At 41.9% G+C, this 26,100-nt stretch overlaps 1 protein-coding gene across 1 annotated transcript in view; it reads left to right on the forward strand.

Moving 5' to 3' along the window:
* The window catches only part of SLC1A2 (solute carrier family 1 member 2), a 159,581-nt gene extending 133,953 nt beyond the window's left edge, over positions 1-25,628 (forward strand). Inside the window, exons 10-11 of the mRNA XM_070473187.1 lie at positions 11,212-11,443; positions 15,592-25,628. Of these exons, the coding sequence (XP_070329288.1) occupies positions 11,212-11,443; positions 15,592-15,663 (304 nt within the window). The 3' untranslated portion in view covers positions 15,664-25,628. The remainder of the gene's footprint in view (positions 1-11,211; positions 11,444-15,591) is intronic.
* The last annotated feature ends 472 nt before the right edge of the window (positions 25,629-26,100 follow it).

Here is a 26,100-nt window from a genome sequence, read left to right on the forward strand (position 1 = left end):
GGGCACAGTGGCGTGTTTCACAGATGAGGGAACTGAGTGACAAAAGGCACAGGATAGCTTGTGTGGCCAGGTCAGGACCCTTCACACCACCTCACAGTTTCCTAGTTGGTACCCAGGAGGAGGCACAAAGGGGTTCAGAATCAGAGAGGCTGGGAAAAACAAGCTGATTTGGGGCACCCTTGGTTCTACATACTAACCAGAGAATTTTTTGTCTGACTTTTTTTTTCCCTCTCCCAGGATTAAAACAAAACAAAACAAGGAGGTTAAGTGGGGACAAAACAGGGCACAATGAAGGTCTCAGCCACTCTTAGACTCCAAGTCCTCCGGCCTCCTTGGATCAGCCATTGTGGGCTGGTCTTCCTGGCAGTCATCTTCTTCCAAGCCTCTTGGAGGAGAGGCAGCTCAGGAAACATGCACGACCCTGCCTCCTGCTGACCTAAATGTCAGCAAATGGGCGCTCACAGGCTCACACCTGCGCCCAGAGCAAGGTGTCCTCATTCCAGAGGTGAAACATGCTAGCAGGAGGGAGTTGGCTGAACAACAGCAAAAACATGATGATCCGTTTGGATTAACTCTGTTGATGAAATTGCATGTGAGAAAACGTCATTGCGGGCTACAACTGGAAAGGGTAGAGTGATTGAAGAACTCGCTTCTAGTTCTGGGGTCTGATCTCAGAGGGAAAGAGGCTCTGTGATCAAGGGGAGAAAGGCAGAGGTGGGAGCCCCAGGTCTGAACTCTGCACCTACTCATGGTGAGACTGGGGGCTAGTTACTTACTTTCTGGATTCAACTTTGTTATGTGGACAATCGGAACAGTAAACCTACCAGCTTGAAAGCCGCAGTCTAGACCCCCGTGCCCTTGAATGCCCTTCCAGTTTTAAGACCCAGACTAGGATTCTGCTGGTGATGGATGTTTATATACAAATGAGCATGAACATTCCTTTTCAGAAGCAAAGACAAAGGGAGGGTAGAGGATCCTGGGAAAGTGTGTAGGGGTCTGTAGCTAGGTCAGATCTGCTTTGAATTAGTAACGGTTCCACATTCTTTCTCACCAGCAAGAGGAGTTCTGGAAACACACTCTTGGTCATGGGCTCCATGGCTGTTGGATGCCCTTCAGTGTGTGAGTAGGACAGCGGCATGAGTTGAGAGAGGGATGCAGGGGGCTCTGGTTTTTCCCTGGTGATGTAGTCTGTGCAGGAGACAAAGAAAAGCAGGACATAATTCCTCCCCAGGTTTGTGAGGTTTGTAAGCTTTCATAACTCCAGCAATTTTTCAATTTAGAACCAAACAAAGCCCACAGTGACATTTAATGTGCCATACTGTTTGCCAACTGCTGGAGGTCAGCCAGCCACATTACTGCCTGCCAAGCCCTGGATGATTTTCAATGAGCAGGCTTAGCTGCTCTGTAAATGTCATGGTGAAAACCAAGATTCTGGGCCCTGAAAATGTCTTGAGTCCTAGAACACCGGATGGGAGGGGCTGGTAAAATCAGAACCTCCCCCAGAGTCCAAGAAGCCCTTTGCATCAGGCGTCCTTGGCAGATATTTGTGAGTCCTTGCTGACATCCCCCCTCTCTCTGAAGGCGTCAGGACGGAAGGAAAACTGGGGGATCAGTACCAGGCTTGCTTGCTTAGTCACTCAGTCATGTCCGACTCTTTGCAACCCCGTGGACTATAGCCTGCCAGGCTCCTCAGTCCATGCGATTTTCTAGGAGTAGGTTGCCATTTCCTCCTCCAGAGAAATCTGTACCTGGCGGTGATCAATTAATTGTAAACACCGATGCTCTTGGACCAGCCAGGGACCGACCCAGGGATTGAACCCACGTCTCAGTATGTCTCCTACATTGCATGTGGGTTCTTTACCACCAGTGCCACCCAGGAAGCCAGTACCAGAGAAAGGTGATAAATAACTGAGTCAGACCACAGGTGGGAAAAGGAAAGTCAGGTGGATCTATGGCCCACTTATCACATAGGGCTGCTGGTGAGATTGTTTCTGCAGACGTATTTGCTCACTGAGGACATAGTTGAATTCTTTCCTTATAAGGACGCCTAAGGGGGCCTCCACCCTGCAGGGGGCACCCTGAAGTTCCCCCATTAGCCTCCCAGAGGGAATAGAGCTTTGGTTCTCAAGCTTGAGTGTGCACTCAGCCTACTGGAGAGTCAGAAGATCTGGGGAGGGGCCCAAGAAGTGGCTTGTCTAACAAGTTCCCAGAGGATGCTGATGATCAATCCAGGGACCTCACCTCCAGAAGAAATGGAGCAGAGGTAGAGAAGGGGGAGCAGGAGTTCCTGACTGTGGTATATGAACATCTCTACTCTTTTCTGAGTTCCAGTTGACATTGGGGACATCCATTCAATGAAAGGAGATCAAGAGGACACTGGACTCTAATAACTAATACTCAGTGTCAGATGTTGTTCTGCATGCATCACATGGACTTATTTAAAAAGTTTCAGCAAATTGTAAGGCAACTGATAATACTATCCCTGTTTTACACTTAAGAAAACTGAGACTTAGAGCAAAGAAATATATCCTAATTTGGTAGGTCTTAAAGGGCTGACCTGGGTTTTAAACCCAGACCATCTGGCTATTCCTTGGGTGTCCCAGGCTTTCCCATCTCCATTTTCATTATCTCATTTAAGTCATGCACACATGCATATTTACCCACAGTTAGCTGAGGTAACCCCTACTCTTGTGTCTGGTGGGAAAGAAAACCATTCCTATGCATACCATACCTCTGAGGATTCTACGGGTTTATGTTTAAGTCTTTTGCTTCAATTTCCTACTTCCACTGACTTCTCTTTTCAACATCTTACCTCATCTTTCATTCTTTGTCATCCTTTAACATGCCAGCCTTACCCTTTTTGAGTAAGTCTTTCTCTCCCCTGCCAAAGTGTTCCTGACTCAACGCAGTGTAATTCCCAATTGAGGGAGTGGGGTGGAGGTGGGTCACATTTTAATCCATCACAAAGGATATATATATATATATGCTCATGGAAAGATTAGAGGAGGGGCCAAGCTCAGAAGAGCTATAAAATGAGAAAGAAAAATCTCCTTTTCCTTGCAGCTTCATCATGAAAAGGAGCAGAATATGAGACTCCCCAAAATGCTGGTTAGCATGTGGCTTATTTTAAGCTGAAAGTGGTCAGGACCCATCAGACTAAGGACAAGCTTTCACCTCCTCCTTAACTGACTGAAAGGATGTAGAAGGAAGCCTATGCCAGGAAGAACTCTATTACCAGAGAGAACTTTTTCACTGGAGAGGCTTCTCTGCATGGCCAGGCAAACATTTGTTTACCAAATATTCGCTCTTCCTGTGAGTTGTCTTCCTCTCCTTTCAAGCCCCAGATGCTTGTCCCCTTCCTTCCCTCAGGATGGCATGTAAGTCTCAATTACCTGACTGCCTTTGAGTCTCCTATTAAGGCTCAGGCATATACAAAATTACATTTTCCCATTAATCGCTTATGTAGATTTAATTATTAGAGCAGCCAAAGAGTCTAGAAGGGAAGAAGGGATTTTTTTTTCTTCCCCTATAATCTCAAGTCTTGTTTCTCTTGTACCAGAATAATAATTTATGGAAAGTAAAAACTTAATAATAGGCATCTATTTCTTTTTAAAACATCCTTTGGTGTACCCCACCCCTGGGAATCTCTTCCTACACCTGTTTAGTTCCAGTTTCTGCCTATTTGGCTGGTCCTCCTCACTCTCCACCTCCATGTCTTTCCTCATTCCTCAAGACACTGCTCTCATTTTCCTCTGCAAGGGAATCTGGGCTATGTCCCCCTCTTCTTTCTTCTAGATCACACCCGGTGTCCTAACTTTTTACTACTGAAATAGCCAACCAGAGGGTTGATGAACAGAAGGCAGTTCTCTTTCTAGAGTTAATCTGCTTCCACTTCTTAAACAATGATCCATCCCCACCCTGCCTCCTTCACATACCCGCTTACCTCCTTTCCAACCCTCCTCCCCTCCTGCCCATGTCATAAATGAATGCAACATGGTGTCCACTCTGAAAGGGCTTATAGTCTGGTAATGGGGACAGATGTGGTCAGAAAATCCCAACAGAGGTAGGTACAGAGGAGGAATGTATAAGACGTGATGAAGGAATAAGAGAGGAAGTGATTTTTCTCCCCCCTGGGCTTGGACCAATGATGATGGTGGCAATGCAGTTAAGGTTGAGTACTGAATTTCGGTTAGATGCTCTGTGAAGCCTTTTATAGGCAGTTTGGTCCAGGGTCTGTCAGAGGTTGAGCACTTCTGTGGGTTAGTGGTTGTTATCTTCTCAATACTCTTGGAAGTGGATATTACTTTTCATATTTTACAAATGACAAAGCTGAGCAGAAAAACTAAACAACCTTCTCTGCTGGAGCCAGGATTGCAATCCAGTCTTGAATCCAAAATTCAGTGTTTCCGTGGTTCCTTCTTCCCTTCCCTAACCCCATGTGGTCTGAGCCCTCAGATGCCCAGAATAGTGCCAGCCTTCTCAAGATCTGGGACCTCAGGGGACTCCTTTGCCACACTATGCACCCTGCATTCTGAGAGGCAGACACGATGGTTTGTTTCTATGAGTAGTAGGCTGGCTCATATGAAATTGCCAATAGTTGGCCTTTCTGAAAGAAAGTGAAAGTGAAAGTTGCTCAGTCATGTCTGACTCTTTGCAACCCCATGGACTTTACAGTCCATGGAATTCTCCAGGCCAGAATACTAGAATGGGTAGCCTTTCCCTTCTCCAGGGAATCTTCCCAACCCAGGGATCAAACCCAGGTCTCCCGCATTGCAGGCAGATTCTTTACCAGCTGAGCCCAAGAATACTGGAGTGGGTAGTTGGTCTTTCTAGACATAAAAATGGCAGTTTCATGTGGTTCACTCCAGTACAAGGTACCAGTTGAATTTTGAGTGACCCTGGATCTGTTCTTCTGTGAATAAGACTTTCAGACAATCCCACCATCTTCCTTCCAGAAGATTTAGACTGAGAGAAGGAGAAAGAGAGAGCCACTTGGCAGTTGTTTTTTCTTGCAAGAAACCCGACCCACTGCCTCAGCATGAAGGAGCTTCATCAAGTCCCCATTTTGGTTTTGATTCTCGGTAACCCCAAAGAATAACTATATCATTTTCTGAATTTATTCAATCAAAAGCTCACGTCTTTCCCTTCTCACAGTCTGGACATGCCACATCCACACCAGGGAATAACAGGAAGTGCTCTAAAATTCTTTTTACAAAGCAGCCTAAAAATCTCCTGAGATCAATGGGGTTACATGAACATTTGGGGCTGTTGGGAGAGAAAATGAAAGCATTTGCCTGTGGAGAAATTTTCCACATGTGAGCCATAAATCCCCATATCCTGCTCTCGGCTAGAGTCGGACTTCCCCAGAGTTGATCAGATATTTCCCTGGTGGCCTCGAAAGCAAACCCAAATTTCTCTCTTCTGCCTGCCTCTGCCATTGTCCCCTCGGCTTCTCAATTAGTCATCTTGAATAAGTTGGTTCTACAGTGTCCTCCTCTTCCTTAACTCTCATTTAAGCTTCTTCCAATGGAGAGCTGGCTTCTGGCCCTGCCTGTGTATTGAAGCTACCCTTGCCAGGTTGATCATGGCCTCTTCATTGCTGAAACCAAGCGACACTTCTTTTTCTTATCTTACCCGACCTTCAGGCTGTCATGGGCATTGTGCTTCCCTCACCCTCTTCTAAATTCCTGCCACCTTTGCAGGCTCTTATTCCCTTGCCCATTCCTTAACTATTTTGTCTTCCTCAGAGTTCTGGACTAGATTATCTGCTTGTTTCACTCTGCTTTCTCTCCAAGGATGAACTGAACCTGCCATGGGGCATCCATGGCCTCTTTAGGTGTTGACTCTTCATTCACTACCTGCAGCTCAGATATCTCTCCTGACCTTTGGTCCATATTCCCAGTCATTTGCGAGACATTTCCCCTTGGCTGGGTCACACTCGGCACATTTATGCTGACACCAGAATCTTTTTCCGCTGAACTTGTTATGCCCACTTCATATGGTAGCCTTGTCCTTTGGTTGCCCAAGTCAGAAACTTGAGAGGAATTCTCGACTCATTTTTTTTTCCTTTTCCACAATCAATCAGTCCTCAAGTCCTGTAATTCTGTCTCCTGGTTGTTGTTGTTAAGTCGCTAAGTCATATCCAACTCTTTGCGACCCCATGGACTGCAACACACCAGGCTTCCCTGTTCTTCACTGTCTCCTGGAGTTTGCTCAGATTCATGTCCACTGAGTCAGTGATACTATCTAACTCTCTCTCAGGTTCATCTTTCTCTGTATCTACCACATCTTTACTAAGCGGATTTTGCTCTTTCAGTCTTGCCATTCTTTATAGTGAAAGAAGTGAGATGCTTCCCTTCCATGGCTCCCCATCACACTTGGGATAAAGTCCTAACTCTTGCACTTCACTGATAAGGCCATACATGGTTTGGTCAGTCCTTTCTTTCTGCTCCCACTGTACTCATTAGCCAGCCTGAATGCTCCTGAGAACACCTACCTCTTAGATTTCACACGTATTAGTTCTCTCTTCTCTCTAGCTGATTATCTCAGATCCACCCTTAGCGCCTGACTCAAGACACTTCTGTTCAAGCCATTGATGAGACCCCAGTGTAAATAAAGTGCCCTGCCTACAAAACCCAAGAACATCCAGTGCTTATTCCTATTAGAATTTTTATCTTATTCTATTGGAGGATAAAGACAAGTAAAGAGAGTGTGAGTTTTTACAGAAAAGAGAGCATAGGAAGGGTCTTCTCTTGTTCTTTACTGCTTGGACACTTGATATAGTACACACAGTAAAATGCTCCTTATGTATTTGTTGAATGAATCAATAAACTATTAGATTGGTCAAAAACTTATTCAGATCTTTCTGTAAGATACTATGGAAAAATCCAAATGAACTTTTTGGCCAACCCAATAACAAAGAGCTCAGCAAGTATTCGAGTCCACATTCTTATTTTGTTTCCACTTAACCATTTTCAAACTCAGTCATTTTCTAATCAGGGCTGCCTGGCTCCTGAATGCTTTGCATCATATGGTGGACAGTAGATTCTAGAGTCACATTGCCTGTGTCCAGATTAGGTTCTGTGACTCTACGAGGGTGTGTGACTTTAAAAAGCCACTTAATCTCTTTCAACCTCAGTGTTTCCATATCTTAAATTTGGATGATAGTCCTTCTTATAGAGTTATGGCGAGGATTAAATAAGGTAATATCTATAAAGTATATTCCAATTCATATAAATGTGAGAAATCATCACATTTCAACATCGTCATCAGGCTTCCCTGGTCACATGGGGTGGCAACGAGTTGGACACAACTTGGCAACTAAACAGCAACTATCATCATCACCACCATTACTCTGATCCCTCTTTTTGCCAATAAGACAGATTCTTCTGGGCCATGAGATGAGTAGGTATTCAGAGCATTCTTCTTGAAGGCTTTAGTTCTCTTTGGAAACAATTGACCAGGAGTGTTAGGTGCACAGTTCAGAGCATAGCCAAGAGGAATGGGAAGTAGAGTTGAAAAACAAAAAGTAGACTACAACTCTCTGAGGAACAAATAACTCAGCTGGTTAGTTGGGAGTGCCACTTTAGGAATTGGCCTATAAATAGGGTTGATGTTTTAAGGGGAGATAGGAACTTAACCAGGCATGTTTGGATGGTCTGCCTAGGAGCTGCCAAAAGAATATATGAATTGACTTAATAAGATTAATAGTAACAGTGAAAATGTTAGTCACTCAGTTGTGTCTGACTCTTTGTATCCCCCTGGATGGTAGCCCTCCAGTCTCCTCTGTCTATGGAATTCTCCAGGCAAGAATACTGGAGTGGGTTGCCACTCCCTTCTCCAGGAGATCTTCCAGAGCCAGGGATCAAACCCAGGTCTCTTGCATTGCAGGCAGATTCTTTATCATCTGAGCCACCAAGGAAGCCCAGTGATGATGGTAGCTCACATTTATCTGAATAGGAATATACCTAATAGATACTACCTTAATCCTCACCATAATTCTATTAGAAATAAATGTATACATCATGCAATAATTAATGTTTTGTGAGTTCTCATTAAATGTCTGGAACTCTTCTAAGCATTTTGTTATTTTATTTAATCTTCACAACAACCCTTATGTAGGGAACATTTTTGGTTGTTGTTATTTCCATTTTATAGATGAGACAACCAAGGCTCACAAACATGAAGTATGATCAGGGTTGTCCAACAGGTAAAGGGAAAATCAGGCGTTTGAATCCAAGTTAGCTTGCCTCCAGAGTCCAGGCTTTTCCTTCCTTTCTTTCTTTTTGGTTGCTCTGGGTCTTCGTTGCTGCATGCAGGCTTTCTCCGGTTGCGGGGAGGGGGGTTGCTATTCACTTCACTGCATGGGCTGTTCATCCCATGGCTCTTGTTGCAGAGCACAGGCTCCAGGCATGCAGCCTTCAGGAGCTGCGGCTCATGGGCTCTGGACCCTGGTACTCAGTAGCTGTGGCTCATGGGCTTGGTTTCTCGGATGCATGTGGGATCTTCCCAGATCAGGGATCTAACCCGTGTCCCTTGCATTGGCAGGCTGATTCTTATCCACTGTGTCACCAGGGAAGTCCCAGGCTTTTTCTTACTACATATTCCTTCTCATCTCCTTATATTGGGGCTTCTTAGTGATCTCCACGTCAAGTGCCTACGTATGCAGATGACCTCAAGAACCAGTCTTCATTTATGTTAAGACTATCACTCTGAGGTAGATTCTCTAAAGCAGAAGGGAGGGCAAGAAACTTCTCATATATAGAGATGTTCCTGAGAGTTAAAGTGGGCTGTGACCTGTATTTGTTTCATGGACAGTATCTTCTTGCTCAAAACCAGAGGGATAGCTGGCTCCCAAGCTCCTTGCAAGAGAACCAAGCCAGACTCCTTCTACTGCAACTTCATAATGCCCGGGCTTCCCTGGTAACAGAGCTGGTAAAGAATCTGCCTGCAATGCAGGAGACCAGGGTTCGATTCCTGGATTGGGAGGATACCCTGGAAAAGGGGTAGGCTACCCACTCCAGTATTCTTGGGCTTCCCTGGTGGCTCAGATGGTAAATAATCCACCTGTAATGCAGGAGATGTGGGTTTGATCCCTGGGATGGGAAGATCCTCTGGAGAAGGGAACAGCTACCCACTCCAGTATTCTGGCCTGGAGAATTCCATGGACAGAGGCACCTGGCAGGCTACAGTATATGGGGTTGCAAAGAGTCGGATATGGTTGAGTGATTTTAAATGAAAAATAGATTTGATCAGAGCAGGTAGAATTTATTTTAGGCTTTTGTTCCAAGAACCAATTAAGGTTTCCACTTTGCCTTAAACCAATTCTGGTATCCTTTTTTAAAAAAAATTTGAATCAAATGCTAGAGTGCTGGGCTAAGATGTCTCGGTAGCATTTTTACTTAAACTCCTTTTTCTTTTCTCTGTGATTTTCTAGCATCCTTCTGTTTACAACTTTTAGTATCTCACAAATCTGGTCAAAAGGACTCTTCACACTGTTTTTAACTTATGGGTGAGAGATTACAACTTACTCTTAAGAACTTAATTAGTTTTCCTGATGCTGACATTTTGAGAGGGAGTGTTATGAACCATCCTATTTTTTCCAAGTCAGAACTTGAGAAACAGATTTGAGGAAGGATTTTTCTCAGCCCTTCCTGGTTCACGAGGCCCTCTGGAAGATTTTATTTTTTTTAGATTATCAGAAAGAGCAAGAGAAAGTATTTTGGTTTTTTTCAGGGCACCTCATCACTACACATATTAGTCAGGGAGGAAGTTGTGACTGGGTGTCTTAGCCAACAGCTGTGCCTGTGTATGTGTGTGTGTTGGGCAGAGATTGGGGTCCATGGGGGGACACGGGGCTGTTTTTATCCTTACAAAAAAGATAAAATTTTTATCATGAAGCAATTCACAGGTGGTTACTCTTTCATTAGGAATTAATAAATAAGTAGAGGTAATCTGGAGTCTTCAAAGAACAGTTTAAATCAAGCGGCCTTGCTGGAAATAACTAGGAATGGCTGCTGTCTGGGTACTCATTCTGAGATCTGGACATTGTTGTTGCTGTTCAGTCACCAAATCATGTCCAACTCTTTGTGAACCCGTGGCTTGCAGCGTGCCAGGCCTCCCTGTCCCTCACCATCTCCCGGAGTTTGCCCAAGTCCATGTCCATTGAATTTCCCATCATATATGAATGGCTCAGATGGCAAAGAATCTGCCTGCAGTGCAGGAGACATGGATTCAATTCCTGGATCTGGAATATCCTTCAGAGAAGGGAATGGCAACCTACTCCAGTATTCATGCCAGAATAATCCCATGGACAGAGGAGTGTGGTGGGCTACAGTCCATGGGGTTGCAAAGAGTCAGACATGACTGAAGCAACTTAGCATGTACGCAGAATGTGAAGCAAAGTGAAAGAAAGAGGATTCAAACTTGATTACCGGTGCTGCACACATTTCAGTTCAGTTTGATTCAGTCGCTCAGTCATGTCCGACTCTTTTTGACCCCGTGGACTGCAGCATGCCAGGCTTCCCTGTCCATCACCAACTTCTGGAGCCTACTCAAACTCATGCCGATTGAGTTGGTGATGCCATCCAACCATCTCATCCTCTGTCGTCCCCTTCTCCTCCTGCCCTCAATCTTTCCCAACATCAGGGTCTTTTCCAATGAGTCAGCTCTTTGCATCAGGTAACCAAAGTATTGGAGCTTCAGCATCAGTCCTTCTAATGAGTATTCAAGGTTGATTTTCTCTAGGATTGACCGGTTTGATCTCCTTGCATCCAAGGAACTCTCAAGAGTCTTCCCCAGCACCACAGTTCAAGAGCATCAATTCTCCAGCACTCTGCCTTCTTTATGGTCCACCTCTCATGACTGCATGACTGCTGGACATTACTTCCCTCTAATTCTTCCTCCTTCCTGCCTCCTTTCTTTTCTGCTATTGTTTATTGGGCTTACCATTTCATTAGACATTTTACTAAGCAATTTATGTACATCATTCCATTTAATTTTCATACAAGCTTATGAGAGAAGTATGATTGTTATCTCCAGTTGAAAACAAGGAAATCAAGGCTCATGAAACTGAAGTCACTTGGTCCAGATGAGACAGAGTGAAAGGTAGAGCTAGAAGTCAACCCCAGGGCTCTCCAGTCCAGACCTTGACCTCTCAACCCTCACATCATACTGCTTCCTCACTAAATGTGTTCTGTTCTTTGCCTCCAGGGACAGAATGAGAACGTCTGTCAACGTTGTGGGTGACTCTTTTGGGGCTGGGATTGTCTATCACCTCTCCAAGTCTGAGCTGGACACCATTGACTCCCAGCACCGAGTGCATGAAGATATTGAAATGACCAAGACTCAGTCCATTTATGATGACTTGAAGAACCATAGGGAGAGCAACTCAAACCAGTGTGTCTATGCCGCACACAACTCAGTAATAGTAGATGAGTGCAAGGTACCTTTCCCATTCATGGATATCGAGACCTGTATATAATAGTGCATGCTCAGTTTCTTAAAGCAAACACAAAAGCCCTGCATGTATTATTGTCACATTTATTTTTCTAAGAAATCATGTAACTCAAGCTTCTATGAGTCCCAGATCATCTAACTCTGTGTCTAACATGGCAGCAAATCAACAAATCTAACAGTGAAAGAGTCAGACAGTTGCTTGTTTTGTCTATGTGAGATAAATTCTGATTCCCCTGTCCACCCACTCTGCAAATTTGATCCGTTTTCTTTGAATATTATGCTCAAGAATTTATGGTTTCTAGGGCTTTGCTGGCTTTCAGATATTCTGTTCCTCAAGTGAAACATCAAGAGAAATGCCCAGAATCACTTGATTTACATAGCACAAGTGTTCCTCCTTGCTGAATATCAGGTATTGGTTAAAAAAAGAAAAACATGCCCACATAACTTTGCAAAGCTATCATTCTCTTAATTATTTTTGTGGGAGCATGAGTTTTGACCTGGAAGTCACTTTGCTCCAAGAATGGGGAAGCAATTGTCTCCTTCAGGACAATTATCCATAAATGTCTTTTAAAAAACACTACATGTCACACATTGCCTGGCAGCACCATTATTCCTGAAGCATGGATGTTCTGGACTCTTTTCCAAGCTGTTGGATGCTAAGTCTTAAAGCTCAATGGGCTCTGTCTCGCCTTCATTGTAACTAACTTGACATTGTCAAAGACTGAGTGTCATGACCAGAGTGAAGCAAACTTGGAAAAACCCCAGCAGGTGAGCAAAGTCAACTCTGGAGGGTCTAGACAGCAGTTGAGGACAATCTGAACCCAACACAGATTTCTGAGACCTTTTTGACTCCTGTTGAACTCATTGAATAATTAATTTCCCCCTGTGTTTCTGGGTCATTCCAAATATATGCCAGACAACTAAGGATGACATAGAAGTGACTCTCTTTACTGGACTATAAGATAGTCCAGTGGCTCATCCCCTCTGTATCAACTACATTGTGCGTAAACCTAATTTTCTAATGAAAATTAGGGAGGGACTCCACTCATCAAGAGGCAATTGGATAAATTAATTAACTCTGTGAAAACAATTAAAACTGTTAGAAATTAAGATGGACCTAAATGGTAAACTCCATTCTCCTGAAAAGTCAGTGTTTTCCACATCTAAATGAATATGCTGGATTATTCTCCATCAAAATGTTAGTTTTGGTCAACAAGAGTCAGTATTTCATGGAATAGCTTTATGCTGTATTATATTTAACAAGTATTTATTGTGTGCCTTGTGGGGTTTAATTGAACACCCCCATCTTGTTCCTATGACTTCCTATATTTTGATTATTAATCATATTTTACCGAGTGCCCATAACCTGGCAAAGCCCTGAATTAGGCACTGGAGGATAGCAAAATGAATGTACAATTACATAGCAAAGATACAGCTTGATCCCAACGGCTGCCATACAAGGAAATATAGTAGTATGAACCAAAATAAAATCACCATATGTACTTTTTAATTTTGAAGTTATGTATTAGAAGGATTTTAGTGGTTAATTACCTTTGGAGTGACCCTTTTGGAGCATCTCAGCAGGCTTCTTAACAATATTGTATAGGACAAGTTTTGAGGAAGATTTGTAGGCATGGGGATAGGTTTAGATTTCAGACTTCCCAGATTTTTTTTTTTCTCCCTTAAAGGATGTCAAGCATATCAGGACAAATTCATTTCATTTTTTTAGCAAACAATTCAACCCCTAAAGGGAAATGTTGGTCAGCTCTCCCTATCACTGGAAAATAAGCCCATGAGAAAAGAGACTGTATTCCTGTTTATCATTGCAGTGCCCTAAAGCAGTGCCAGGCATGCAACAGGCTCTGCAGAAATATTTACTGAGTGTATCCTTCTAGAACTTCCCTGGTGGCTTAGACGGTAAAGCGTCTGCCTACAATGTGGGAGACCTGGGTTCGATCCCTGGGCCAGGAAGATTCTCTGGAGAAGGAAATGGCAACCCACTCCAGTACTCTTGTCTGGAAAATCCCATGGATGGAGGAGCCCAGTAAGCTACAGTCCATGGGTTCATAAAGAGTCGGACATGACTGAGAGACTTCACTTCACTTTACTTTACTTTATCCTTTTAGCATCCTGACCCTATGCTTTAATTCAGATAACCTTTTTTTTTCCTTTTTTTTTTTGCTGGGCAGTTGCATAGAGATAGTGGCTTAGTCTCTCTAGGTAATTAACCACTGAACCAACCACCTGCAAACTCATTGGTGAATTAGTGTTTAGATAATCAAGTAGTGAAACCGAGCAGGTCATGAAAATAATGAAACGACCATATTGGTTTAATAATTATTCAGCTGTTTTCATTTTTTAGTTAAGTGATGAAGTTCAGCTCTGTGAAGATCGTGAGGTCAGGCAATTGACTCTTCTTGTTCTAGACCAATCAGCTGGGTTGACACCCATGCACAAAGGAGGCAACCAGAGCTACAGAGATGAATTCGCAGGCTTTACCCAGAATATCTGAGTTACGTTTACTCCTGCCTTTGAAACTCTTTCTAGTCTATTTTGTTTCACTGTTTTAAAAACTGAGTTGGGGACATCAATGCTTACCGCCAGTCCTCTATCCTTTTGGTTTTCCTATTACCCAGGTGTTGGAAAAGAGCCGGGTGGAATGGATGAGGGGGTGGAGTCCCCACTTCTTTTAATCCAATCAGAAAAAAGAAATGCCCCCAAAAAACTGCTGTCCTAGCTACTCTAGAGACAGAAGTCCTAATATTTGAAAACAACTCCCCCCCCCAGTTTCTGTCTGGTTTTCCAAAGGCACCACACTGAGATTTATAATGTTGCACAGCTATTGATCTGGTTCAGCGCTAAAAGCCAGATAGGCACATCCAAGGTCATGGTGAACAGGCAGCTTGCTCCAGGCAGACAGTTTGTCCCTGGCAGTCCTTCCTGACAGTTCACTGAAGGGGAAACAAATTTGCTGCTGCTCTGGTCAAAACTTTAACCATTTTAAGCATTGTTATATCATGTTGGTCTCTCTAGTTTCAGACTCTTGCCTTGTAACCGTAGTTTGAAATTATGCAGTGTTTTTTATTTTAACCAGGATAACTGCATGTGATGCTTACATTTGCTTCTTGCATGGTCTTTTTTTTTTTTTTTTAAATGGAGGCTTCATGGGGACTGGTGGAAGGAGTAGTTTTTATTTTAATTTGCTTGGTTCATGAAAGGCATTTGGTTTTCTGTTCCTAGCATGTTGTGTGTGTTCATAATGCATGCGTCTCCCTTCCACTTGGGTAAGAAGAAGGTCAGATTTCTTTCAATCATTGCTGCCGTTTGTCATGTCTCCATGTCCTAATGCTTCCATAAATCCAGTCTCTCCATTATGTGGAATATCAGTCGTGGGTTTAAGTTTGCACATGACGTTGAGGACAGACAGATGGAAGGTAAGCTAGGAAAACGATTTAGATGTGGAGGGGGAAACCTCCCATTTTGTGTAAGGGTTCAGTTTGCTTAGAGCCAGGGAAGCATAATCCAGACAGTCTGGTGATTACAGTTGATTAATAAATGTCTGCATTGAAATAGTTTAGATTTACTGATCCCCGGCTTTTAATTCCCTTCTTTTCTTCTTTCAACATTTAAAGCCTGGACAGCTTATATGGTGGAGCCAGACCACCACGACTTCTGATTTTAAAATTGGACATGTATAAAATCCACCTGGGCTCATTGAAACTGAACCTTTCACGTGCATGAGTAGAACTAGATCTGGTTCTGGATTTTTTTGTTTCTCTGTGGTTGTCTGGAGTAGCACAGGGCACTATGTTTTAAGGACTGCATTATTGTGTGGTGAGTCTATGGGTAATTAGACCCCCTCACAACCCTAAAAGCATCATACAAGTTATTTATTCCCCAACTTGCAAAGTCTAGTGCTTCAGATACCTCCCCAAGGCAAACATGCATTTTTAAAGTGTATAAATCATTGTTGAAAACTAAGACCAGCTTAAAATCAATTTGGAAAGAACAGTGTTTAACATTAATATTTAACTTTCATAGTAGAGACTGGGTCTGGTGCTCCTCCACATAACCCCCGGGGTGGTTTTCTGGTTCATGGCCTGTAAGCTGGATGTTGATGATAATTATTTTCAGGTAACTCTGGCAACCAATGGAAAGTCAGCCGACTGCAGTGTTGAGGAAGAACCTTGGAAACATGAAAAATAAGAATATGACTCTCAGCAAATTCTTGAATAAACTCCCCAGCATATCTTATGGTAAAAGAGGATATAAACAAGCTTTCTTTAAAAAGAAAAAAATACATCTATTTCTGTGTTTACTTAATCTATTAGCTGAGGCTTAGAGGATCTGTTGTGAGTCAGTGACAGGCACGGTGCTGTGTGTCATTGCCAAATAATGCTTGGTAAATGTCTCATTTTCTCATTTGTATTATTGTTTGAATGGATGCTGCTGGAGGAATCAGTTTGAATTGAAGACGAGTTCTTGCCAGCTTCCCTTTTCTCTCAAGATGCAGAAGCATGGGTGCTCTTTTTTCCAGGAGACACAGCTAAAGGCGTGTGGCACATTCTGGGGACTTGGAATAATGAGCAGACACTTGGTGTGTTCTCCAGCCTCACCTTGTAGCACAGGAGATTCTGTTAGAGCTTTTATAAGAAAATCCCCTTCGGTGTCTTAGAGCATTTGCCCTTGTGTTGGTGAAAAGAAAGTGCCCATCTTAGGGAACTCTGACATTTTCTCTTCTGTGTATTCTTTAAGTTGAATGACTAAATGTTTCAAAGAGAGTCACGTTTGGAGCCATATCTTAAAAGCAGCCTGTTATGGAACCCACTGAGTCTCTGCTCCACCCCACCTAGTCTATGGGAATGATTGTTGAATTTCAAAGTATGTTTCATAACTTGCTCTAAATTCAGTTATGGATTAGGATGTAACTTACATAGAATTGCTGTATATAATGACAACACTTAGAGAGCACAGTCAACACACATTTTAACCAGATTCAAATTTGTTTGTGTTTGGATTATATCACCTGGTATAGTGAGATCAAGTGAGATTATTTGATCTATGTTTCCCTGTCTTTGTTTTGCCCATAAAATTCTTATTTTGGGTTTCTACCTAAAAAAAAAGACATTCTTCATCCCCAAATTATTTCTGTCATATTCTCATCAGACTAAAAGACTTAATCATTTTACTGTCCTCACAGATGGAAAACAGTTATGTTGGCTGTGCCTCTTTTAATACTAATCTCATGATAAAAGCAAAACCAAAACACGATTAGTTATCTAATATGTAGAAAGCTTTTTTTTTTTTTTTTTATCAAAGTACCTAAAACCAATTACAGGACATAGTTGAAAGCAGAACCCATCTTTCTCCCCAGTCTTCTCTGTGGAAAGAACCAGAAAACAAACATATGTGCAAAATCCTATAAAGGTGACATTTCTACGGCAAAGTCAAGGTAGCCTTGAACCATAGAGTAGGAAAAAAGGGTGGCTTTATGCAACTTCACAGACGGAATCTTTTTCCAAGCTGTGGAAGTTTGAGGGGATACATAACACTAGAATAACTCATCAGTGCCTTGCATGCTATAGGCATCTCCAAGCTACATTTTTCAGTGTCTGTACTATCATTTTCTATTGAATAACCCACAGTATTTTCGTAAGGTAGCTGACTTTGGGAGTTTGCTAAGGATTACTTGAACATGCATCACTGAGAAATAAAGCACACTTGACTCTAAGGAATGTGTAGAACCTTGGTCCAGTGTGGGAGTAGGGTGGTCATCTGAGGCCAGCAGATGTGTGCTGAGATATTCATGAATAGTTGTAGGATCCAGGTTTTCACAGAGAAGGTGTTTATGGACATCACATGCCCTTCATTACTTACTCCGTGTGACCTTACTCTTCTACATAGGAAAACTTTGCAACACACAAGAGACTTGAGATTCTAATAGTTTTGTCTCTTAAGCCCTAGTTTTTGTTTTTGTTTAAAAAAAAAAACAAACAATCACTGTTGAGCAGTATTAAGTAGCTCTTTGCTTTTTAAAAAAATAATGCGTTGGCCTTCATTTTCATTAGATGGATGGTTAAGAGGATGGCCAAGGACTTGCTGAAATGTAGTAGTGACAAATGCACCCTTTATAGTAGATGTCATGGGTTGTAGGGATGGTTCCTAGATTTAACTGTGAAACTGTCAAGGAGTCTCTTTAAGTTGTGCTTCCGAGGGCATTTTTTTATGGTGAGGAGAAGGATGTAGATGTCCATCTAGGAACTTGTGGTTTTGTTGTTTAAGGCCAGCTTAGCACTTGAACATACTGACAGGCTGCTCAAAGGAGTGGTCTCAAGATTGTCTTCCAAAGATTCTGCCGAAAAGTCTTCCATAATTGCTTGTCTTCAGGTTTTTTCTAGTTATCGAGTTAGCCTATACATATATAAGGGGACGGTGTATTCAGAAGAAACTAGGTGCTCAGCTTAACAGAGTGGGTTTTTCTAGTTTGAAACTGTATGCGGTAAGTCTCATGAGAATATCCTTAGGAAATGGGTTTATTTGGAAGTTCAACAAATCAGTTAAAAATAAGCAATTTCTCAAATGCAGGAGTAGCTTGAAAACCCAGGGTGTAAGGGGAACTGATGTGCGGCTGTGTCCTCTGGGTTTTCAGGCCTCTCATCCTTCTCATGCCATGCCCACTGGGGTTCCTCGTCCAGCATGTGTGCCATAAACAGCACAAGTGCATCCGGAATATACCTCTAGCAACCATTTTCTAAACAGGATATTATAACTTGTCAGTCGTATGCAGAGATTTATTTTAATAAGTCCAACACAAATATGAATGCTTATAACACTCCATTCATGTTTGATCATGCATAAATGTTACTTGTACACAGACATGGCAGGCTAGATACACACACTGCATCCTGCAAGTTCTGTTAAGTCAGGGCTTTGGCAGCATCATTTTTTATGGACTCATTTACTATATTTAGGGATCAGAATCATTTCAGAAGAAAACCAAGTAGACTTTTATTCTCTCCTTTCTCATTTATGTCCTTTGAAAAAAACCCAAGTGGCATCATCATTTGATTACCTACTACAATTCAATGAATCAAGTCCTATTCGTGAAAAGAATGGCATAGCTGTCAAGGCAAAGCTTTATCTTAGACTTTGGGGATGTACCTCCCATGAAAAGAGCACCAGAAATTCAAGGCAATCATCTAAATCACTCAGCTCTTCGATATAAAACTTTAGATGGTAAGTTCTGCATCAAGTAGCTATCAGATTTTATTCTTACTGTTGGGAGTGGAGACACAACCTATAGCCTGCAGAAGTTACCATGTTCCATAAAATACAAATATTTACTTCTCTTTAACTACTTATCAGCCTGGATGTTCAGGAAAGTCTAAAGAAAGGTTGCCAAAATGCCTGGTTTTGGGATTTGAACTGGTGGAAGCTAAGAAAGGCTTAGCGGAAATTCAGTTTATGGGGAGATGTACTCTTGGTCAGTAAGGTCAGGAATCCCAACAGCTGGTGAATTAGAAAGTCTCAGATCATTTCCACTTGTGCTCAGAGACATATGTCATTTGCGAGTGTATATCTAGTCAAGAAGCCCCTTTGGAGTCGGGTAGAAAATCCCATGGATAGAAGGAGCCTGGCAGACTACAGTCCTTGGAGTTGCAAGGGAGTTAGACACAACTTAACGACTCAGTAACAACAATTCACCCACTGGATCTCCAGAGGGAAACCCAATCCTGCCATGTTTTTGCAAATACCACACTTCCGTTTGTTCCCAATAGCAAAAAGTATGGTACCATATTTCACTTTTGTCTGAATCAAGGGTTCTGTTTGTGCTATGTTTTCCACACAAAGAGCGTTAGAGAATTAAGGCAGTCATCTAGAGCATGCAGATCTTCATGATCTGAACCAAGTAGCCGTTAGAAATTCAGCAGTGAATTCAAATAGGTACCCACATGTTCAGAGAATTCTCCCTTGTTCAGACTCTTGATAAACAAGCCTCAGCAGCTCTTGCCTGATGTGATGGCTAAATGCTCAGCAGTTACACGCAGTGGAGGTGGCCATTCCCACTTCATTGCTCCTCAGCGCTTGGGGTCATACAGTTGCAGGGGTTGCTGGTTGAACTTTGCTTACTGCCACTGCTACCTCTGCGGCTGCTGCCGAGTCGCGTCAGTCGTGTCTGACTCTGTGCGACCCCATAGACGGCAGCCCACCAGGCTCCTGTCCCTGGGATTCTCCAGGCAAGCACACTGGAGTGGGTTGCCATTTCCTTCTCTGGTGCATGAAAGTAAAAAGTGAAAGCGAAGTCGCTCAGTCGTGTCTGACTCTTCGCGACCCCATGGACTGTAGCCTCCCAGGCTCCTCCGTCCATGGGATTTCCCAGGCAAGAGGACTGGAGTGGGTGGCCATTGCCTTCTCTCCAAATAAATTCATTCCAAGCCAAGGAAAGGGACCAAATGGTATTTTTCAATTATATAATACTTGCTCTTTGAATACAATATGATGATCTAGGAGCCTGAAAAGATTAAGGTTAAAAGCAAAAGGACTGAAGGAATTTTGAAGTGAGAGCTTTATAAATCTAGTTGTCAAAGAAGATAAATGGTCTCAGTATCTGGTAATTTTGTCTAAAACCAAGAAGGGCCACTGAGCACCAACCCAGACAGGTTGCACTATTGGCAGGTTGGTCTCCTGGGAAGAAGTGAGTGCAAAGCTATTCAGACATCAGTTGCTTTTGATTTTTTTCTGAAAAGAAAATTCAACTTCCGCTCTTGCTTTTCCTCTCTTCTTATTCCAGTGATCATTGCTGCTCAGTTTAGTAAACGACCATCCAAGTTAGCCCAAAGGTTGGTTTTAGAACAGATGACAGGGAATCTTAATTGAGTAGTATCTAATTTCATAGCACAGCTAACTTAGGAAATAACAGAAATAACAGAGATGAGGAGAAATAATGCAGTTGGGAAAAGAAACATTTGACTGAGAGTCTGCCCATTTTTATTCATACAACTTATAGTCACTTTACACATGAGCACCATTGGGAAAAAAAAAAGGACAGGCTAGATTAAAATTTAAAATGCCCATCCATCCCTAAGAAACCACCATATAATGATCTCTGCTTTAACTTCTTTTTCTTAAGAGGCTTACTACTATGTGTGTATTCTAAGTCACTTCAGTTGTGTCCGACTCTTTGCAATCCATGGACCATCGCCCACCAGGCTCCTCTGTCCATGGGATTCTCCAGACAAGAATACTGGAGTGGGTTGCCATGCCCTCCTCCAGGGGATCTTCCCAAACCAGGGATTGAACCCACGTCTCTTATGTCTCCTGCATTGGCAGGCAGGTTCTTTACCATTAGCACCTCCTGGGATACTTACTTACTGCTATAACACATTACTTATTTATATTGTAAGTCAGAGGAGCCCACAATAATGAGTAATCAATTTGGATTTTTCTCATCCCCTTTGGGAGAAATTAAGTTCAATCCTCTCTCTTCATTTGATGTCTTACGACAAGCTTGGAAGATGGCCATGTTCATCCACAGTTTGGTGTTTGGGAATACAAACCAACGTCCTTTTATAAAACTGTCCTTTACTTAAGGCGCTGTTCTAGTAGAAGTACCCATTCAGCTCAGGGAAGAGTGCTGCCCCAGTTACCATGAGGGGCCAGGAAGAATCTGTGGCCTCCCTCAAGGTCTTGCATCATTCCTGCTGTAGCAACTGAGCCCACGCTGAATACCCAGAACACACAGTTTCCTCCAGACGGTCCTAATTGCCAACCCAGTATGGGAATTTGGGAGCCTTTGGCAAATCAACTTGAACACTCTTATGAAATTTGGTGCAAGACTTACACAATAACAGCAGCTGTCTGTAAATACCTTCCTTTTCACCAGTACTCAGACACGCACATCCACATACAGGGTGGGATCGAGCCAAGTCCTTTCTCTGGAAAGGTTTGCAGGGATGTTTGATTGAGTTCATTTGCAAATTTTCCTCTTGGTTTGTTTTCACTGTGGTCATCACATCACAGGTGGAGAAGGTCTGTATTACAAGAGTGGACTTGTATTGGTGATCCTAGATCTTCTTCTATGCCCAGAGTTTCTAAAGTGAATAAAATGCATAGTCTGTCTGCAGGGGGCATGTGACCAGCCATGGCCTTTGAACAATCTCTTGAACATTCCAGTATCACTGCAATGGGCTGCTGTTTGCATCCTTGTTCTTTGTCCAAACTTCTGCTAACTACGGAATAGGATTTGTATTACTGTGCCATGAGCACTTTCATTAATAGAAAAGACCTCAGCTCTGTAGATGCAGGGCAGAGAGATGTAAGCTAGTACTAAAAGGATAGAGTTAGTTTTTGTTTGTTTAAATTTTTCATGCAGAAGACCTAACGCTAGAGCATCAATAAAAAGATATTTCTTAACTGACCCATTTAAGAACATATGAAATAGTAAAAGAAGCCCTCAAATTCTTATTTCATTCACTTTAAGTAATTACTGATCAGCTTGCCTATGTCCAGCCTTGCCTCACCTTCTTACCCCTGGACCATGTATCCATTTAGATATATTTTAAACTCCTTCTGATTGTTATTCAGGGCCCTTTGGGGCTGAGGATAAAACCTGCTACTGAACAGATCCCTGTACCTTGCAGAGTCAGCACTTGACCTAGAGCCCAGGTAACAACAGGTCTCCAGTTTCTCCGGAGACACCCCTCATCCCTGGGTGAGTGTTGGAACGTAACTTATGACCATGACCATTGTCATCTTTCCCCGCAGAGGTGGGGATGATGCAGTGGGAGCCTCACTCCTTCTGGGGTTCTGTTTCTTCTCATGGCAGCCAAGTAAGCTGCCTAGAAACAGTCTGTTGCCTTTGGTAGGAGAGAAATGCACACACTAGCCCAGGAAGTTAGTTTAGCGTATCTCTGAGGTTTCGCCCCCATGGAGCGAGTTCTCTGAGACGTATGATCAGAAAGCTGGTACTCTGGTTTCTTACTTCTCCAGGAGAGTTCTTCTCCTTACTTGGAACTCATCCTTTCGCAGCCAGATCTTTCCATAAATGACCTTCACTCCTTCCCTTCCTCCTTCCCCCCAGGAAATCTCAGCATTACATTTCCATGTTGCACAGGACAGATCAGGTTATCTGGTCACTCTAGAGATTTGTATATAAAAAAATACTTTTGTGAGGATTTTTGTATATTGTTTTTCTATTTGTTTTCTATGGCTTGAGGAGAGAGCTGGCAAACTGTGAATCTAATTTGATCTTGCTGCCAGCAGACATATTTTGGCTTCCTGGTAAAAATCTATGTTACCAGGGACAATTTATTGCCCTCTGGTCAGTATTGTACCCTCCAAAATTCACAGATTCCTCCAATCCAACCTTACATTCTTTTTAAAACAAATCCCTGGGCTTCTTTGCTGTTATTTATAAAAAAGCATGAGAAAACGTATTTAGAGTCCTGGATATTATATGTTTAATATTGATTTAGCCTTTAATGATGTTATAGGTTTGTATCTATTCTTCATAAACCATAAAGAACTCAGCGTAGACTGAATGGATCTATTTAGTATCTGTAATTTTGCAGACAGATATTTTCTTACGGTATTTTCTATATAACCACATATGTAGAATTACAACTAATTCAAGCACAAGACATTTCTATAGCAATTTAGAGCTGTCCCTGTTTCCTGAGCATACAGTCACATTTGAAAAATGTAAAAACCCAGTCCTTTGTGATGCAATGAACAAAATGACCATTAAGAACAAAGAGTCAGTTAAATCCTTTAGCTGGGAAGGATATGTATAACATTTAAACAATTAGGCTTTTTAACTCAAGGAATGGTGCTGACTCTTTATTTTTGACACCACGTCTTGTTTTTCCACCTAAACATTCTAATTTTGCTTTTCTCCAAGAAAATGAAAAATAAGGTGATAATAGTGGAATCATCTCTATTCAGAATCTCCCATGCCTTCCTAATAATTTATGTGAAAATTGGCTTAGGAAAACTTTGGATAGCAGAGATTGAGGGTGAGTGTGAGGAAGCCAATCAGTACAGATTTGTTGCAGTTCATTCTTGCCAAGCAAATTGGTAGTAAATGTCACATTGTTATGTGAATTGAGCACATATTTTTAAGGTTAAAAAAAAAAACACATTAGTACCAGCTATGAAGCAATACTCTATCAATGGGGCTTAGAGTCTCACTGAAATTATTTAGAAGCAGCCCAGGTAGATTCTGTCCTCAGGTGAGTAACAATCTGTGTGAATTTCCCCAAAAGGCAAATCAAAAATCACTGCAAAGACAAGGAAGGGTCTTCCTTCCGCCAAACACACTTTCTGATAATATGATTGTAGGGCTAGTATTTTTGCTATGTTTTAGGAAATAGTTACATAGAAAGTGTACTGGTGTGTATTTAAATCCATTCCTCATTAAGCAATCAGATTAGATGTGCCCTCAACTGGCAACAGTTATATCTGTGATTTTCAAGTACAGATAGCTGTCAAGCATGAAATTCTTGTGTATACACAATAACACTTGGTTCACGCATGAAGAAAAGTGCCTATGCACTTTGTGTAGCTATAATGTAGATATCTATGTGTAATTTCAGTGAAATGGTATATAGATGTATTGTAATTTAATTTAAATGTTATTTTTGGCTGTTTATCTAAGTGCAGTAGACATGTTGGTTGATGTTTTGAAAATCCTTCTTTTCCTTCTTAGATAGCTAGTGGTGAATCATTTCTCCTCTTTCTTAAAGTGACTTGGGAATGTATATCAGTGAAGAACTTATCTGTGAATCCTTTGTACTGATGATTGGTTGAAAGTCTGTGTGTATCCAGTATCTTTGTAAATATGTGATTCAGGGCAAGGGGGTGTTGGCTGTGTGTCATGATTCTTAGTCAAAGGTCATCTGATGTCTATGTAGTGCCCAGTGAATACATTTGTAGAACTTTTGATTATCTAGGCCTAGGTAGATTTAGAATAAGGACATTTATCTGCAGCCAAGACATTTATATTTGCTTGATGAATTGAGCTCAAAGAGACAAAATGTTAGTCTGCTGAGCATGAGCATGTTAGCATTGTGTCTGTAGGTAAAGGTCTGCTGCTTTGGTTGCCAAATACCAATCATCATGCTCATGACTTAAAGGTTGTGAAGAGCCTTGTCCCCCTTGGTTTCTTGAGTTGGGGTATAGGAAAGACATTCACTAACTGCCATGCAGGTAAAATCCCACAAAAGCACACTTCTGGTAAATTGCACAGTTGTCTCTAGAAAGGTAGAGCATAAGAAGCACAAGAATGGTCAGTATACTCTTGGGGGGACTGCAAAAAAAAAACAACTAGTGAAGCACAGATCCCGCATATGTGAAGGGAGTAGGACCTCTAGCTACTAGGCTTTGTGTGTGTGTTTCCAGTGTTTGAAGATAAGGTTAACTAATGCAATTGTATACTTGCCTCCCCAAACACACATTCTGTCTAATTATCACTAAGTTGAATGCTATGAGGTCTATAGCTCCTGTAACCCCCTTTTCCTTCTTTAAGGACAGAGAAAAATGACCATGTGCAGCTGGGAACACTGAGTGCCCCTCTCTTTTCACAAGAAATGTGAAGCTAAGAGATCCTCTGAGGGCACAGAGCATGTTAATTTTCAGTGTCTACTCCAGTGACTGAAGTGAAAGGATGTAAGTGTGAACAGGCACATTTTTTTTCTTGAAAATGTGTCTTCTTCAACTTGTGTTATAGTCAGGATGGAAACCTTACTGAAAGAAATCTAGCCTTTAGGTAGAATTCCCTTTGAAGATTCTTGTGTATGTCCAGAATGAAAGATAAGAGTAGTTGTTTCCCTCACATTCACAATCCCCATTGATCTAAAGTCATGTAACATAGAGCATCTATAGCACATCAGGTTTAATGAATGAAAAAAGATAAAATTTTTTACTAATTTTGGAGTTGTTTCTTACATGTGGTACTAGGAAATGCCTTGTTGGCAAAGCACATTTTGGGTATTTGAAGTATTTTGCTTTCACCTTTAGCTTTCTTACAGTGTGGACTGATTACTGTAACATTACATGTGTAAAATAACTGGATATTCTTTATATACTGGAAATAATCTTTAAATCCAATATTTCACTAAGTGTTTTAACTTTTATGTATATATCTCTCATTAATAAATGTGGATTCCAATTTCTCTTGGCTGTTGACTCTCCTTCAATTCCAATTTTAAACTAGTGTTCATTACATAGTAAGGGTTCCTTTTGGAGAAACTTGTGAATTCAAGCCTACAATGTCTAAATGAATATTTTCTAGGAAGCCTAAATATACAGTAGAGTCACATCTTATGCTATAAGGTTATGAGTTGGACAAAAATGGTGTATAATCAAAATTATGCTTGTGAATCAGCCAGTATGGGTTATCTCCTACATCTCAGGAGCTTAAAGCAACCAAGATTGATTTCTTATTCATATAACATGTCCATCACCATTTGTCTGGGGGACTCGGGTCCACACCATCCTCATGGAGGGAGTCTGAGAGAGACTTCCTCCTTGTGCTTCTGCCCTTACCAAATGCAAGAAAAAAGGAACAGGGCAGATCTTACCTTGACTCCTAAAGTGCCCTTCCAAATGCTGCATGCCTCACTTCTGCTCATTTATCAATGGCCA

Source organism: Odocoileus virginianus, chromosome 10, assembly GCF_023699985.2.
Source record: "Odocoileus virginianus isolate 20LAN1187 ecotype Illinois chromosome 10, Ovbor_1.2, whole genome shotgun sequence".
Taxonomy (NCBI): Eukaryota; Metazoa; Chordata; class Mammalia; order Artiodactyla; family Cervidae; genus Odocoileus; species Odocoileus virginianus.